Source organism: Ailuropoda melanoleuca, chromosome X (assembly GCF_002007445.2).
Source record: "Ailuropoda melanoleuca isolate Jingjing chromosome X, ASM200744v2, whole genome shotgun sequence".
Classification (NCBI taxonomy): domain Eukaryota; kingdom Metazoa; phylum Chordata; class Mammalia; order Carnivora; family Ursidae; genus Ailuropoda; species Ailuropoda melanoleuca.
The window spans coordinates 107,555,717-107,574,285 of record NC_048238.1 but is presented as its reverse complement, the minus strand read 5'-3'; the positions used below and the strand labels follow the sequence as shown (position 1 = coordinate 107,574,285).

Here is an 18,569-nt window from a genome sequence, read left to right as displayed (position 1 = left end):
AAACATGATAGCTTTCTTGTAGTTTACACTTATCACATTAAGAAAAATGGTAATGAGGAGTTCATGACAACTGCTTTTAGAAGGAACAAAGGCTCAATTGCTGAGGAAAAAAGAAGTAATATCTATTTTCATAGAAAGAGCCCTCCAGTGAACAACTTGGCTGTAGCTTTCTTCTTTCATTATTTCTGAGATCAGTAAAAATAAAGTGTCAGGCCACTGATACAGCTGAAACTCCAGCCAATATGATTTGCACAGAATTGTCTTTCCTCTTAGAATCACAGAATCACAGCACCAGGGGGATGAAAGGGAACCGGTTTGTCCCATTCACGTGAAATTAACTAACAAATTGATCATAAGGTGTTCGTCTAGCTATTGAACATCAGGCCCTCCTCCTCCATCAACACACTCCCCCAGTAAAAATAAGAATAAGCCAGAGGCACCTGGGCAGCTCAGTGGGTTAAGCATCTGCCTTCAGCTCAGGTCATGATCTCGGGGTCCTGGGATCGAGCCCTGCATCGGGCTCCCTGCTCAGCAGGAGTCTGCTTCTCCCTCACCCTCTCCCTCTGCCTGCTGCTCCCCCTGTGTGTGTTTCCTCTCTCAAATAAATAAATAAAATCTTTTTAAAAATTAAAAAAAATAAAAATAAGCCAACAGAGGCATCAAATCTCTTTTCAGTCCCTTGAATTTAACAACATTACAACCACGACTAAGCCTTAGTGAAATTGATTCAGAAAGCCCCCTCAGAATATTCCAAGCCCCCAACAGGCTGAGTATTCTTCAATGCCTGGACAGTCACTCCTCTCTCCAGATTAGTTTCTTTCTGCAATTACTTCAAATAATGGGAAATAAATAGCTTCTTTATTCCATATTAAGACTGGCAAAGAGGCAGCACAAGTAAGAGCTATATCTTTTTCTAAAGGGACATCTGGCTAATGGAGAAAGAGAACATTCTAAACTCAATATGAACACTCCAGGGGCCAGGCAGTGTGGACATAAAACCTTGCCCCATAGGCATGCCATAAAGTGTCAATCCTGTGTTAAAATCAGGAAGGCTGATGCCTGTCTGCCTCGGTGAAAACAGCTACCTGCCAAACAGCATAAGCTAGAAGTGGCTACCGACAGGATACATCTTTGGCAATCAGAACACAGAGATACTTATATACTAAGGCTTTACTACACGAAAATCCAATCTGATCCTTGCATCACTACCTAGTCATGTTAGTTTGTTTTTTAAAAAAAAGGTAACAATTACAGAGTCTTTTTATTAAGAATTTCCTGCTGACATCTCTGAGAGGCACCCAAACCGTTTGCACACCATGAGAAGGGGACACCTTCCAACTCCTCCCCCATCCCGCCCACCCTGCCAAGCTTTTTTTAATGACCTTGTGGGAATCCACTCCCCATGGATGTCTCCAAATCCTCTTTAAGTATCATCTCTTGGGGAAAACCAGGTCAGGACGTTTACTCCCTGCTATACATTTAGGAAAGCACCAAAGAAGATTCAACTTCACTGGAAAAGTTCTAGTGAGCAGATGTCAGGTTGGGCTTGAGGTAACTAAATGCACATGGAGGACTCTCTCCCTGGGCTTCAGACCACGCTGTGTAATCCATTTGTATCTCCTGTCCAAACGCCAGTTGTCCACTGGTGGTTTTCTACTGGGTTTTAGCCACACGCTTCACCCCAGTGCAACAGCACCCCACCCTCCCCTGCCAGTGGCTCCGGCTCGTCTCGTCTGTCCTTCATTTGCTTTCAAAAAGAAAAGAAATGTGCAAAATCATTAAAAACAATCCTGGACAGGGATTTGCAAGCTACCCACAGAGACCGTTACACAGCTGACAGAAATCGACGTGGCAGGGTCTCTGGGCTAATTAAAAAAATGTGACAATTTGAAAAGCTGCAAAGTGCCTTATGAACCATGGAGTGGTCAAAAATGAAAAAGAATAGACAAGACATGAAAGGAGCTTATATATTTAATAATTAGGAAAACCATCACAGGGGCAATTCATACCCCTCAACAAAGGCAGGCTGGGAGCCTGTAAAGGGTTGAAGCTCGGAATTCAAAGTCACACTTTGAGAATCTCTGGAATTGCTGAACCTTTAGGAAGAGTCACAATTAAATCCAATAGAAGTGTGCACGTATTTAGTGGTTAGAATTCCCCAGATGTTTCGATATTTCATCTATGTTACTGTGTTTCATCCACTCAAGAATCCAGGCAAGTAGTTCTCCTAGTTCTCATCTCACGGATCAGATTCCCGCGTCCCAGCGAAGAGCAACCTCTGGGGCAGAGTCACGTAGCCAGCGTGTGGCAGATGAAGGACCTCTGTCTGGGTGGTGGCTTTGCACGCTGGGCTTTTGCCACCACTGTGCTCCAACAGGATGGGCTTTTCTAAAGGGAACATCATCAAAGAGGCAGCAGGAGGCAGGCTTTGTCCCCTTTCTGTAGGCCAATCAGATTTTGGTGGTTTTAGAAACTACTTTATAATTGCTACTTCCTCAATTCGTTGTCATGTGTGTGCGTCACACAACCTGGATGGCAAATCAAAGCCAGTAAGCCCACCTCTAAGGAGAAGCCTCGCTTTATTAAATGAGCCTTGCCATGAACGTAGAATCCAGTGAGTGGTGGTTGACAGGACTTAGGCCATGTTAAGGTTAATAATCCAGATCTAGGGTCCCTGTGATAGTGTTAGATTATGGTGTACGTGAGCAACTTCCCCTACGAAGTAACGGGTCATCTAAAGTCTCCAGAGCTGTCCAAGTGCCGCTTGCGGTCCCTCCTTTAATGGTGTACCTGAGGTGAATATCTCACGAGAGGAACAAGCTGGAAAGCGGAGGAAAGGGGGAGTGAAAGAGAGGGAGGGGAAGGAGGCAGGGGTGAATACGAATCAGGTGCTGGGTTTTTATAGTACCATTTTTCTGGAAGGGGCCCTGCCAGGGTCTCGCATACCCTTTGCTTCCCAGAGCCTGGGGGTGAAGGCACTATCACTCCTATGGAACGCGGGGAAGGAACTTGCCCGAGGCCTGGAGAGTGGGGTGGGCACTTCCCTGCACTGCCTTCAATTTCTCTCCTCTTCTCTCTTTTGTGGGACATTCGCTTTATCTCTTTCTACATAGCCTGATTTTTGGTCCTTTTTTATGCAGTAGGAGTCCTGCTCAGGACTAGAGTAGCATTTGACTAGCAGACTCTATGTAAGCCTCAGGATGGAAATAAATTATTTAGATAGACTCTAAACATAGTCAAGGGTACGTAGTCAAAAAAGTAAAACTAGATTTGGTTTTATTTAATGATCAGACTCAGAATGAAGACCCGGAGCAGATCTTAAGAGAGAAGCTAGGGGCAGTTCTCTTCACTAGAATTTTCAGCCATGAAAATAAATACTGTTATTTTGTACTGTCCAATGATAGCCACTGGCCACATGTGGCTCTTGAGTGCTTATGATGTGCCTCATGGACTGAGGAACTGAACTTTTATTATAATTTAACACATTTAAACTTCACTAACCAGCCACCAGCCACATGTGGCTACCGTTACTGTTCTGGACAGAGCAGACTAGTCAACACTTCAGTTCTACAGGTGGAAAACCTGAAGCCCACGATGCTTCAGAGACGAGCCAACGGTTGCAAAAGAAGGCCGTGGATGGGTCAGGCCTAGCTTGGAGGTCTCCTGATGCCCAGTCTAGTGCCTTCCTCTGAATCCCAGTTCTTCCAAAGGCAGGGGCTCTGTGGTCTCAGCTGGGCAACACAGCCCACCATTCACTTTGGTATCAAAAGTGCTGGGTGCGTGAGGCTGTGCCCTCTGGGGGCTCTTGGGTCGAAGAGCAGGAAAGAGTCTGCAAAAGTTGAGTGTGGGGGCGCCTGGGTGGCACAGCGGTTGAGCGTCTACCTTCGGCTCAGGGAGTGATCCTGGTGTTATGGGATCGAGCCCCACATCAGGCTCCTCTGCTATGAGCCTGCTTCTTCCTCTCCCACTCCTCCTGCTTGTATACCCTCTCTCGCTGGCTGTCTCTATCTCTGTCAAATAAATAAATAAAATCTTTGAAAAAAAAAAGTTGAGGGTGGACAAGCTCCTTGGGTTTTTTCTAGTCCCAACAGGTCCTGAGAAGTTGGAAGGGACTGAAGAGAAAACCACCAGAGGCTTAGAAAGCCGGGATGCTTTTGTCTGCCTTAGCTTTCGATGGGCCTGTGTTCTGTATTGTGTGATCTGGCAACTTCTAACTAACATGTTGCCAGGGGAGAACAGGATGAGCTGGTTTGTTCCCAGGAACGGGAGATCTGGGGGGTGGGGTGGGTGCTCTGTTTTGACATGACCTCTGTTGTGAGGCTGAGAGTGTCTAACAGAAGCAGCATACAGGTTTTCAGCCACAAAAAGAAGTCTGGAAAACTCCCTCTGGAGGAAAAAAGCACATGTCATGGAAGCATCTTCCTTGTGTCCACACTGATAGTAAGCACAGTGAATGGTACCAAACTGGCCCCTTTAACATTATTTAAGAGATTCGAATCAGCTCTGTGATTACAGTAGCATATGGGGTCTCCACCTTTGCTTTTAATCAATGCCTTGTTTCTAGCGATATTGCTAACATTATTGTACTTTGAGGAGCAATATTAAAAATAGGTTAGAGCAAAGATATTAAATAATGCTTGGCAATGGAAAAACCTAGCACAAAAAGTAGCACTAAATATATTATTTGAAGAAATAAGAAATGGAGTCATTATAATGCCTAGTATTTGTATAACTATTCTACTTACTAAACACTATCATCTGCTTATTAACTTCCAATAGCTCTGTGGAAAACATATTATTACTTTACCAAGGGTGGACATGACCCTGTGAGGCCATTTTCTCTAATCATTTCTCTACAAATTTCAGTCACTCAACAAACAGCTACTCTACGCACTTCTTACATACCTACACTTGTCACTTTTGTGGACATGTCGGGCTGGGCAGAGGGGCTTCTGGGCTGGGCTAAGGGGACAGAGATATGAGTATGACACAGACCCTGATCTAAGGAATGTGACATTATGCCATGAGAGGCAGTCCTTCCCACCACATGAAGGTGACAAGCATGGATGTGGAAAAGGTGATGAGGGGACCAGAAGAAGGAGAGAGAGATTCATTTCATTTGGACAGTTAGGGCTTCAGAAAAGAAACGATCCTGGGGTTGGTTCTTCCATGGTGTGAATGGGAGTCTACCAGGCAGACCTAATATTTACCCAGTGTTCCAAGCACAATCTAGGGGCATAACTAACATATATTAGCTCATTTGATCATCTCATCAATCCTGAAAATTAGGCAGTATTGGGGCACCTGGGTGGCTCAGTCGTTAAGCCTCTGCCTTCTGCTCAGGGCGTGATCCTGGCGTTCTGGGATCGAGCCCCGCATCGGGCTCCTCTGCTGAGAGCCTGCTTCTTCCTCTCCCCCTCCCCCTGCTTGTGTTCCCTCTCTCACTGGCTGTCTCTCTCTCTGTGTCAAATAAATAAAAACAAAATCTTAAAGAAAAAAAAAAAGAAAATTAGGCAGTATTTTCCCAGTTTTGTAAGTGAGATCCAGAATGGTTAAGTCACCCAAGAATGTTCAGCAAGGGAGAAGAGCCAAGCTCTACTTCCTTAACCGTGATGTCTCCCTAGAACATTCTTCCTTTTACTGCTCAGATACTTATCTCCTTGTAACTGCCCCTCAGGGGTTGGGTTCTACCATTTGAGGCCTCCTGGCCTAAATCCAGCCTTGAGGCTCACTCCCACACCGCAAGTCCCTCGGGCATGGGTGGCCTGCTCCCTCTTCTAGTTCAATCTTCTCTTGGCTAGCCTCTCTCTTCGGGCATTCCGATTGTGGACCCACTCACTATCCTGTTGACTTGTTGCTAAATGCATTTCGCTTCAGCAGCATACCTCTTAAAATTTGTTATGAAAATTTTAGAAATTGAGAAAATTTAGAAAAGGAAAAAACTTACCCATTATCTTGTCACCCTAACAAAACAAGAACTATTTCAGGTATTTTCCTTTAGTTTCTTTTTATTCGTATCTTTACATGGCTATAAAAATAAGTACATAAAATGTTATAGTCTGGTAATTTCACTTCATAGTATACCATAAGGTGGTTTTTTTGTCCCTGTTGCTAAATCATCCTCAAAGCCATCTTTTTAACAGTCGATTATTTTTCTGAGTGTATAAATCAGAATTTGTTTAACTATCTCCCTACTGTTGGACATACAGTAGCATTTTTTGCTAATTACAAATAATATCATAATGAAAAACTTTGTTCATGTAGTTTTTCTAGGGGTTTGAATTTGCCCCATAGCACGGTTTCCCCAAAATGGAATGACAGATTATCAATGTACCTCTAAAAATGGGGTGACCATCCTAAATAAACATAGAGGCACACCATGTTCATGAACTAAAAAGGCACACCAAGTAAATTCATCTACTGATACAATGCAATACTTACTAGCATTCAAGCAGGATTCTTTGAAAATACAGACAACACGTTTCTAAAACTCATATGGAAAGAAAAGGAAATTAGAATAGTCAAACCACTTTAGAAAAAAGAACAAAGATGGAAGATTCACATTATCCTAATTTTAAGACTTGTTGTAAAGCTACAGTATTGAAGACATTATGGTGTTGGTGAAAGGCCTGGGGCATAGACCAATGGAAGAAACTAAAAGATCCAGAAATGGAACCACATATATAAGGTCAACCTACTTTTTACAAAAATGCAAAAGTAATCCAATAAAGATAGTCTTTTCAACAAATGGTGCTGGAACACAATGAACAATGAGCTTCAACCTACCCCTCACAGCATATAGCAAGATCAATTCAAAGCCAGTCAAAGTCCTACACGTAAGGCATGAAACTATAAGATTCTTAAAGCAAAACACAGGAGAAAATTTTTATGACCTTGGGTTAGACAACAAGTTCTCAGACTTGACACCAAAATCATAATCCATGAAAGAAAAAAAAACTGATAAATTCGCCTTCAGCAAAAAAAACCTTTTGCTCTTAGGAAGGCACTGTCAAGGAAATGAAAGAAAGAAAATATTTGCAAAGCACATATCTGACTCAAAACTTATATCCAGCACATATGTAGAACTTTGAAAATTCAACAATAAGGTAACAAACAATCTGGTTTTTAAAGTGGGCAACGGATTTGAATGCACGATTCATCAAAGAAGACGTACAAAAATGAAAATGAGCACATGAAAAGATGCTCAACATCATTAGCCATTTGGGAAATGCAATTCAAAACCACAGTGACATACCACTACATACTTATTAAAAAGGCTGAAATAAAAAATAACAATAAGATCAAGCGCCAGCAAGGATGCGAGCTAGATTTTTCATAAGTTGCTGGTGTGAATGCAAAATGGTATAGCCGCTCTGGAAAACAATTCAGCACTTTTTAAAAATAAGGTTAAACATACACTTGACCCCCAGCACCCCTCTCCTAGGCATATATCCAAGATAAATAAAAACATAATCGCACAAAAATCTGTACATGATTTTTAAAAGCAGCACTATTTATAATCACCAAAAAACTAAAAACAACCCAACTATTCTTCAATGGATGAATGGGTAAACAAATTGTGGGACATCCATGTAATGGAACGTTACTCAGGAACAGAAAGGAATGAACTATTTTTAAATACAACCTGAATGAATTGCAAAGGCATATGCTGAGTGAGAGAATCGCTATGGAAAGATTACATACTGTATGACTCTGTTTATTTGTGGTGTTCTGGAAAAGGCAACACTGTAGAGACAGAGAACAGATCAGTGTTGCTAGGGGTTGGGGTAGGGAGGAGAATCTGACTGCAAAAGGGTGATAGAAGGGAATTCTTTGGAATATTGGAATTGTTTTATATTCTGTTAAAGGTAGTAATTACAAGAATCTATACATATGTTAAAACTCACAGGAATGGAACTAAAAAGAAAAAAAAAAGAAAGGTAAATTTAACTGAATGAACTTTCTTTTAAATGTGCCGGCCAGAAATCAATACCACATGCCAAGTGTGGTCTAAGTAGAACAGAGCAGAGCAGATCTATCCTCTTCTTAGTTCTAGGTGTTCTAGAGCAGGGGTCAGCAAACTACCTCTCATAGGCTAATTGTGGCCCACTGTCCGTTTTGTAAATAAAGTTTTATTGGAACACAGTCACAAGCATTGTTTTACACACTGTCTATGGATGCTTTCAGGCTAAAACAATAGCATTTAGCTGTTGAGACAGAGACCATATGGCCTAAAAAGTCAAATGTATTTACAGTCTAGGCCTTCACAGGAAAAGTTCGCTGAACCCTGCTCTAGATCCTTGCATGAATACATCTGTGGGCAGTAATACATGTTACCACTAAATTTTTTATTATCTACTCAGAACGCTGGCGGACTGAAGTGCATCGCCATATAGATATACTCCCAAAGAACTTCATTTTAGTAGATTCGGTGCGTCTGGTAAGCTGTTTTCCTGATTCCGACACATGGTACTGTTAGCAATCTTGCCTGGCTTCATCATTATCCACTGGGTCAGAGGTTGAGCCCTGTAGTAATCACTTAAAATCTATTTCGTCAGCCCTATATCCTCATGGTGAAAGACAGAATGCATAACGGTTAACAGCACGGACTCAAGCTGGGCTGCCCAGGGTTGAGATCTTGGTTCTGCCACTGGTGAGCTGTTGAACTTGGAAAGTCACTTAGGCTCAAAGTACTTCCGTTTCATTATCTGCAGCGGTGGGGATGATCATAGCACTTGCTGCAAAAAAAAGGCTATGCGATTATTTGATATTATTATTAGTGTGTACATTCAGTTCGGGCCAACCTGAGTTCCAATCCTGTTTTGTCCCCTTAGTAGCTATATAATCATGTGCTTTGGGACAATATATTTAACCTCTCTGAGTCCTCCAGGCTGCCCTTGGCCCATCAGTCAGTGGTCTCTGGGTAATGAGCTAAGCACTGCTGGAGAAATCACACAATCTACAGGTTGGAACCTTGACATTGCCTCATCATCTTACTAAGAGTATTCCTTGGGGAGCCCCCCCCCCCCGTCAATGACTATTTCAAACCTTCTCTAATCTCCTCAAACCTCTAAACTTTCCCCTGGCTACCTTCAACCCCTGCTGGCTCATCAGGAGACTTGGACTAGAAATAAAAACTTCTGAAATGCTCCCACATTCACTTCTAATATTTTGTGCTTTTGTTTTTAATCTTTAATGCATCTGGAAATAATAGTGTTGTGTGGTGTGAGGTAAGAATCCAAGATTAACTTGAGAGCAGAAATGTTTGTGATGCCTTCCTTCCTATCCAAGAATTATATGCCTTTCCAGTTTTTCTAAAATGTTCTTTGGTGTCTCTCATAGTGACTTAGTGTGTTCATATAGCTTCTGGCACATTTCTTGTTAAATGAATTCATAAGATATAAATGGAGTCTGTTGGCCCATTATATCTTACAATTGGTTGCTTACATGTAAAGACTGTTTCTATATATTTATTTTGCACACTGAAATAGTGCTGAATTGTATTGTTTGTAATAGTGCTTTTGGTTAATTCTTTTGGGAATTTCAGGAAAACAGTGTATATATAAATATATATACACACAAACATATATATAATCTACAAATAATCATTTCACAATTCTCTCCCATTTTAATACCTATTATTTCTTTAGCCTGTTTAATTGCCTTGGCTCACCTCCAGGACAATATTAAATAATAATGGTGATAAAAACAATTAGTCTGATTTCTCAACTACTGTGGGAATGCTTTTACAATGCCTCTGTGAAATGTTACACTAGCTTTTGGGTTGAGATGGATACATTTTATCACATTAAGGATGTTCCACCTATTTCTACTTTATCTAGAGTAAGTGTTGAGTTTTGTCAAGTATCATTTAGCATCGATGAAGACAATCATGTAGTTTTTTTCTTTCTTATCCTATCCATAAAAGGCATTATATTCACGGATTTCTTAATACTAAACCAGCTTTACTTTCCTGGAATAAAGCCCACTTGGTCATGGTGCATATCCTTTAAAGTTCTGTCTGATTCTATTAGCAGTTCACTGAGGAAATTTTCATCAATATTCACAAGTGATGTTACTCTGTAATTTTCTGTTTTGTATTCTGTTTTTGTCAGATTTTGGCATCAATATTATGTGCTAATTTGGCTCTTCTAAAAAAATACTTTGCAATATTTTCATCTGGTTCTATGTTCTGAAACCATTGGGCTGTATTACTCCTCCATGGTTTGGTTTAATTTCCCTATGAAACCCTGCCTGGGACTGATGATTTCATGAATGAGTGGGACTCCTCTTCATTTCATTGATGGTGATAAGTCTGTTTAGATTTTCTCTCTTCTGGAGACAGTCTGAGTCAATTATATTTCACTAGAAAAATTGTACATCTCATCTAGATGCTTATATTTATTTGTTCTGAGGCGAGTGAATTACCACTAACAATTATTTTGATTTCCTCTGTATCTGAAAAGTTATTACTCTTTATTATTCCTTGTTTTATGTATTTGTGCTCCCCCCCCCTTGGTGAGGTTAACAAATGATCGATTGCTGTTACTGTTTTATCTTGGAAAAACAAAGAACAGATCTTAAAAGTGCTAATTCTATGAGTTTCTGTCTGTAATTCATTATTCTGCAGCTCCTGACTTATCTACTTTTAAAACAGCATCTTTAGACTCTTGTATCACTGCTTTGGCTCTAGTTTTTTTTGGGTTTTTTTGTTTTTTTTTTTAGATAAAATTGCTTCATTTTTAAATAATTCCTGCCACTGTGGTGGTCATAGCTTTGATTTGTTCCTAGCAACATTTTTTTAATTCCTTTTTTTTCTTTTCTTCTTTTTTGTTTTTGTTTTTGTATTTTTGCACAGCTCTTACAGTGGTTCCTTTTATTATTATTATTATTATTATTAATGATTTTTCTAGTGACAAGTGTTCTTCCTGGACAAGAATTGTTTGCGGGATGTTTCTGTGGCAGCGGGAGCCGTGGCTCCATCCCAGACTAGCAGGGGTTCTCTTCTCAACACCAGTGTGTGCGATCAAGTGCTTTGGCCTCTATTTCTGTCTTATCAAGAGACATCAGGCCTACAGGCTGCTCATAAAGCAGCATGTCAATCTTCCACCTTATCTCAGCAACCAAGTGCTTTCCACAAATGTGGATTAGTTACATCACTTCTCATTCAATCCTGCCTTTCCCACTTCTCAAGATCTGTATGTTTCAGACTTGGTCCACAGAAGCTTCCATTACAAATCTTCACACCTAATCCCATTATTCCCATATTGGTTTTGCTTTTCATGGTGTGCCACTTATCCTTTTTTTTTTTAAAGATTTATTTATTTATTTTAGGGAGAGAGAGCACAAGCAGGGGGACCTGCAGGCAGAGGGAGAGGGACACAAGCAGACTCCCCACTGAGCAGGGAACTTGATGCGGGGTTAGATCCCAGGACCCTGAGATCCTGACCTGAGCTGAGATCAAGTGTCGAACGCTTGAACGACTGAGCCACCCGGGCGTCCCTGTGCTGCTTATCCTAAAAGCAGTGCTTTATCAGCTATGCTCTAGATCCATGAGCATGGGAACCACTCTTTGGATTCTTCCCTGTCTGACCTTCACAGAATAAATTGTGACTTAGGCTTACATACATCTTCTGGTTAGATCAGTTACGGAGTTCACATTTCTTTTTCTCATCCTCCATAATGCTTTTGGGGATTAACAAGAGAAGGCATGAGCCTGGCTCTATTCTTTCATTTCGAAACTGGAAGATGCCTACCAAATTGACTCTGAGAAGCTATGCTCTCTATGTATTTTCCAGAGACTCTGGTTTTACCTCTACCCAGATACAAGTGCAACAGCCAACATCCTGGCATTACCTCTTTTTTTGCCAACCTGATCCCACTAGCACAGCTGGGACAATGAGGCTGGTTCTCAAACAACAGTTGGAAGCTATTACTTCTTTCAGATAAGCCTAGACTGCTTTTTGGCAAACCAATACACTGTTTCATTACCCTCTCTGTACACCCAAGATACAGAAAGCAGGTGTAAATTCTACACGTGGCTTAAATTCTCACCTGCTTTCATTCAATTCACTAGAAAATAATAAATCACCATATTCACAGAAAGAAACAGGTTGTCAGAAAACAGACTTATTTTTATAGCACACCTACGAAATATAGGGACTCATATACCGACTTGGTGATTTTAAAGGGGCTACTCTTGCTCACTCCCTGGACAGCTAAATGCTGAGTTGCTAAGTTATTGGTATTTGACATCATCTCTTCCCTGACATGTCCCACGTTTGACAGGTTCCCATGAATCACTGGGCCAGTCACCTCGTTACTCACATTACTCATTTTCCCAATGACGTCTGTATAATCATTTAAAATTCACATCATACACTAGCTGCAAACCCCTAGATTCCACATGAAAATATTTAAACTGCTTGACAGGCTCTAAGTGCATTTGGAAGCACACTGGATGGCTTACCTACATTGTTCACATTAATAGTTGTTATAATTAAATTTAGCATCTTTCTTCTGGGTTGGTTTGTGTTTGAGAAAAGAGAAAATGATTACTGGGAGGCAAATAACGGCTAATATCTCTTATGGGCTAATTTGCTCCCATGAATAGCTCACCTCACATACGCATACTACGTATTAAGTCCATTAGTGCTTTGAATTAGCTTCAGAAAAGGTAATACTCCACATAATTTACCCAGTCAAGGGCATTTTCACCTGCTGACAAATTTACATATTTCCCAATGTCATTAGGTAAGAGCTAGTCATCAGAATAGCAGAGGGTACAATCAGTAGTTAGTTCATTTATTTGACTTCATCAATGTTAACATTAATTATAGTCTAAATTATATTTAGCAATTGTCTTTTTTGGATGGAACACTACATTACTATTTCAAGAAACTATGATTTTAAAAGTCCACATCAGAATAGGATAGATCTCTTTGAAACATTCTGGAAGGACTAGTATTTAATACTGCTATACAGAAAATCGTTTGCATGATTCCAATTTGAACATTATTTATACATTAATTTGACAGGATATAAAATCAATTGCCTAATTATTGGTTAAATTTATCAAAGAAATTCTACTGAAAGGTGCTTGATTATGGTGCATAGTTATGATAATATAATCAAATTTCCTTTCAGACATAATTGACCAATTTTGTTCCCTGATCCATTTCTTTCTCGTTCTTAAGAAGGGCTTCTTCATTTGTTTCCCCTTTTAAAAGTAAAAAAAAAATAGCAAATACCGTGCATGGTCATTCTGTAATTATTTGGTAAGATCTTTCCATGCTAAAACTGTACACTTAAATGCAGACCTAATACGTGGAATTGCCATAATTTAGAATGCTGTAAACACAGATCATGCCGTAATGCGAAAGAGGTACCCATGTCGGTGTTTACCAACCTGATCCATATGGTGGGGAGAGATCCGTAAGATGATACAGTTTGTCAAATCGAGTTCCCTAAATCTTAGCTAGCAAATTCAGCATTCCCCATAAACAGTGAATTACCCTTACAGATGTTAGACTATGAAATTATCAACTACTGAAGTTACTTTGCTAGGAAACACAATCTGTTCGGCGTCAAGGCTAAAAGAAGCACTCTATCTACATTTTCGACTTGAGAAAGGACTTAATTGATAGTTTGTTGATATTTGTAAGTAAATCTTCCAAGGAACAAATAAATCATACCACTGCAAAGCAAATAATTACTGAGCATCCCTTCTCGGCTAGTGGCATTTAGTGCACGCAGCTGTCCTTGGCTTAACTCTTCCAGAAGTGATGAGTCTAGGACCCACCAAGCCCCGTAGAGCTCAGGAGAGAAGCTGCGGCCCATATGATCACATAGGAGCAGCTTCGGAGTCCCTCCTCTGATGGATGAATTGTAACTGCAGCAGGCCACCAGAGTCATCGTTAGCTTTCATTTCTGTTGGGACTCGAGGGTAGCTTGAGTCGAAAGAGAAAATGGCGTGCCAACGGAAGCAGGTCCGCAGGCCGGGCCCACTCTTGCCTTTCTGTTTTTGATTTGTCAAATGTAGAATAGGCAACAACGTACTTGACAAGTAGCGAAGACGAGTGGATCTACACAGCTTATTTTGTGGCCATTGGAGGAGAGGTGCTGTAGCCTGGTGGTTTCTGGCCTGTTTGAAAAACTACTTGAAATTATTTTGGCGTAATTGGATTTGTACGATTCAGGGAAGTAACGGCAGCTGAGAGGAATTGGGGGCTTATGCCATCACACTGTTCATCATAAAGGAGACCGGAGCTGGGGAAGTCAGAGTGGATTCGAATGGCTAGCGTGGTGGCTGTTTTGCAGAGTTTTAGGGTCGTTGAAAGAGGTATGTGACGTGTGCGCAAGTGGCACATTGCTGCGATTTTTTATGAGTGGCAGCAACGTGTCATTGTTATTATTTTCTCATTTGAGGGGAGATTTGGACATATTAAGAGTGGTAGGAAGAAAGAATTAATTCCTGACACCTGCTCGAAGCGGCCAGAACTAAGTCAGCCAGCATCTGAGGCAATTTTTTATTTTGAAATCCAGAGATTCTCCCTATAGGTTTGTGACAGGGCGGTGGACAGTTTGGTGTAGGGCAAAACAGAGACCTGGTTCCATTTCTGCTTCTGCCGTATACTAGCTTCCCCCTCGCTGCAGGTCATTTATAACCTCTCCAGGCCTCAGTTTCCTGAAATAATTAGGGACTACACCACGTTTCCTATTATCAAAATAAGATAAAGGCGTTCAAGTGCTTTCAAAGGCAGTCATGTGCCGTGGAAAAATAAGGTCACCCTATCAGGTCAGGTCAACCCTGGAAGACCAGAGGAGGTGGGCCACACGACAGTGTGAGACGCAGGAACACAAAGAAAGGGAAGTCTGAAGGAGAGCTGAGGCCACGATCACAGAAATGGTGAGAGGTGCTTTCAAAGAAAGCCAACTGGTTTGAATTGGAACAGCATTTTGGAAAAGGAGGCTAAAATAAAATGCATTAGAGAGAAGTATTTCCACTGCCTGGGGACTGAGGGGCTGAGAGAAGGGAGAGGCCAGTTGTGTTGTAGTTTGTTAATAAAAGAAGTCTGTCCCAAAGTGAGATGAAGTGGGTTTGCACGCTTAGCCTGCTGGGCTGTGGAGGGCAAAAAGGGGGCGGGGAATCAGTGAGGTGGGGAAGTTGAGAGAGCAAACAGACGGCGACCTCCATGTTTGCCACGCAAACCGTGTGCACGCTTTAAAGATCCCTGCAGGTGGGTAGTGGGGCGGGACGGTGAGTTATCACCCCTTGTTTGCTACATGAAGAGATCGAGAAGCCACACAGCTAGAGAGTGACGGACCCAGCACTTCCTACCCCTGGGCTAGAGCCCCTTCCTCCGCACAGCTACACCCTCGCTCTTGGCTTGTCTGAAAAGCGCTCCCGGTGTCAGAGAGAGGTGGAGAGAAAGAGGAAGGGAAAACGTCCCCCGACTCCCGGAGGAGGCGGATGGGAGCATGGCCACACAGAAGGCTGCCCTTGAACAAACACGACCGTGAACCTGTTGTGCCACACAATGTGGGCTATACAAATTTAAGAATTACTCATAAAATTTAGGACATAAACTTCAGGATGCTTACTTTTATTCTAAGCATGGGAAATGAAACATGTCATTCCTCAATAAAGCAAAGCCCACTCATTAATGGTGCTGTTGAAAAAAACCCAGAATTCTATACAATCTATAGCCCTTCAAAAAAAAAAAAGGAAAAAAAAGACGTTTCCCTCGATTCTCTTTCAAGAACAGAAGGACTTTTGTTACTTCCTCAAAGGGTGCTATCTTTTACGAGCTTATTAAGGCAACCTGCTTCTTTTCTTTCCATGTTTAAGTGACATTCTGTTGTTCCCCTAAGTGGCTCCTCCAGCGGACCGGGGCCCCCAGCCTCTGCCAAGTGCTCACCCAGATCCCCTCGCTCGGGCAGTGTGGGAGCCCCACAGGCCCCAGGGTCAGGCCGCTCTTAAGAAGAGATTCCAATTGTGACCAATTAGGTGCTGATTTTGAAATGGGTCCCACATTCCTTTGGGAATTAAGAAAAGACTGCTGACTTCATTTGGAAGAGAGCAAGAGGTTTCTTGCCATGTTCCCGTCCTTTAAGGAAGGCAGCCAACACACTAGCAAGGATTTGGTGTCTCTGGTTGATCTGACCATCTCCGCCCAATGGAAGGAGCAGGCGGCTGTGGTCCCCAGGTGCAGCACGCTGGTGGATTTCTCAACAACCGCCCACCCTCCACCCCAACCCCTGGACCCCAGGGGAGATGACAGAGGGGTTCCTGAGCTCTCACAGAAGTAGCCAGTATAGGGGTGCCTGGATGGCTGAGTCGGCTGGGCGTCTGACTCTTGGTTTCAGCTCAGGTCATGATCTCAGGGTTGTGAGATCGAGCCCCGTGTCAGGCTCCGTGCTCAGCGCGAGTTTGCTTGAGATTCTCCCTCTCCCTCTGCGCCTCCCCCCCCCATATTCTCTCTCTCTAAAATAAATAAATCTTTTTTTTTTAAAGTAGCCAGTATACTCCCAATTCAGATGGTCTCGTCTCTGATCAGAGTAATATGACTTGTCTCTTTAACAGGCAGCAACAACGTTCCTGGGCTGGAAACAGGTGAAATCAGTGGTCAGGGCAACCAGACAATAAATAGCTCTCTCCTCTTTATTATTCCTTGGGCTGCACTGTCACAGTTTCCCTTGGAACCCTGGGCTGCCCCGAAGGCAGGCACCACGGGGAGTCTCAGGCGGCAGTGGGGGTGAGCTCCTCACTTTGGTAAGTGCAAGGAGGGGTGCGACTTCTCAGTGGCACACTGCTTGTCCTCGGCCCTGGGCAGCAAGCCTGCGTGCCTTTCTCATGGCCACATTGATCATCATTTATCATAATAATGAGCATCTGGACTCCTTGGCAGCTTCGAAGGGAATCAGGACAGGTATTATCCTGTTTCACAGACAAGGAATAGAGATTCAGAAAGATGGAGTTCTCTGTCCAAATCACAGAGCGACAAACAGTAGAGCTGGTCCTGGGACTCGGTGCCACGACTCCCGTTCTTCACGTACTGTGTCGCCTTGCCTTATGATGCCAGCAGCCAGAAACAGGAGACCCATTTTCCTGGCTGGGCTTTGGTGTTGTGTTTGGTTTAAGCGTCTACTCTGGGAGATGCAACTTTGTGCTGCCTCCCTGCCATTCTTATGCACACACTCCCTCCCATTAGGAACAGGTGCTATAGCTTGCCTTCACTCTCAGGTCTCCTCGCCTCACCGCCCTCCACCCTCCCACATCTTGCCTCCTCATCATGGGCCGCAGCCCCCACAACCCTGTTCCACCCACGCTGGTGTGGGAGGCGGCAGTGAAGTTGAGACTCGAGATCCCAGAGAGCAGAAAGCCCAAGATTTAGGGTAGGCTGCTTGAAGAGGGAGAGTTTCCTGAAGAAGGTGGGGAGTCTCAAAAGAAAGACCCAAAAAGGCACAAGAATGAAACAGAAGCTTGGGGAGACAAGATTAGTTTGGCCAGGGATGGGGAGAGGACAGGTGAGAAACGAGCCAGGAGGTGTAAGCAGAAGGGTCTTGAAGTGGAATGCCAGGATTCCCCATCAGGATACTCCCAGAAACAGCGCAGTAATTACTTGAAACAGCTTAAGCAGATAGATTACTTCGTTATTAAAAGGCACAGAAATAAAGGTTTAAACTCACCCGCAAGATTTCTTCAACACAGCTTGGATCACTGGGAAGGCTTACCTAAAATAAAATAAACAAACAAAAATTAAGCACCATTTAGCTATTCTCAGAGAAGCTCGTTGTATAATACATTACACGGTAGGAAAAAATTGTAAAGAAAGGAAATACAGCTATCAATGTGAGCTTTTCCCCTGTTAAGTACAAAACTGAAAGTATCTGCTAGTGGCCAATTTTATTTTGCTTTCATGAAGCAGGAAGACCACAGTGCAAGGTGTAGAAAGAGAGTGACACAATCTGTCACTGATTTTCTGTGGGAGGCTGGGCTGTCCCCCCCCATCACCCAGGCTTTACTTTGCTCATCTATCCAAAGAAGGAGCTTGACTTCCTCATCTTTAAGGCCCATTTAACCTTCTGCCAGAGTTTAATATATTGTTCATAATCACAGATTTTTAAAAGATGAGGCCTATAGGACACCTATGATTGAATTAAGTTCTTTCTAAATTTAGGAGTCTAACCAGATGCCTGCAACTCTTCTCCAAAGCACCAAGGCTCAAAGTCCTGTGTAAACGGCAGGCAGGCCTTGGTACGCACAGAGAATCTCACAAACATATAAAGTGAATCCCGTGAGCCTTCTTTCCCAGCATGACATCTTCCTAATCAATCAAAATTCAAGCAACTTGCAGAAATGTCCCAAGGACTCACTGCAGGTCCGGCACATGGCTCTATCCTCCAGGGGCTCTACAATCAGTGAAAGCCAGAAGCCGAACACCAAAGGAGAGAAGTCTGCTGGGTGTGACGTCACCTGTGTGAGTTACAGGCATCCCCCAAACATCCCTCTCTCCTTCACACCTTCCCCCTCTCCAGGACTGCAATTTGTCACATCCGCTTCCCAC

At 42.6% G+C, this 18,569-nt stretch overlaps 1 protein-coding gene across 8 annotated transcripts in view; it reads right to left on the bottom strand.

Annotated features, from left to right (window-relative positions):
• AFF2 (AF4/FMR2 family member 2) overlaps positions 1-18,569 on the bottom strand; it is a 444,617-nt gene that overhangs the window by 154,007 nt on the left and 272,041 nt on the right. For all 8 annotated transcript variants that reach the window (XM_034648984.1, XM_034648986.1, XM_034648985.1 and 5 more), the window contains one exon: positions 17,692-17,736. In XM_034648984.1, coding sequence (XP_034504875.1) covers positions 17,692-17,736 — 45 coding nt within the window. The remainder of the gene's footprint in view (positions 1-17,691; positions 17,737-18,569) is intronic.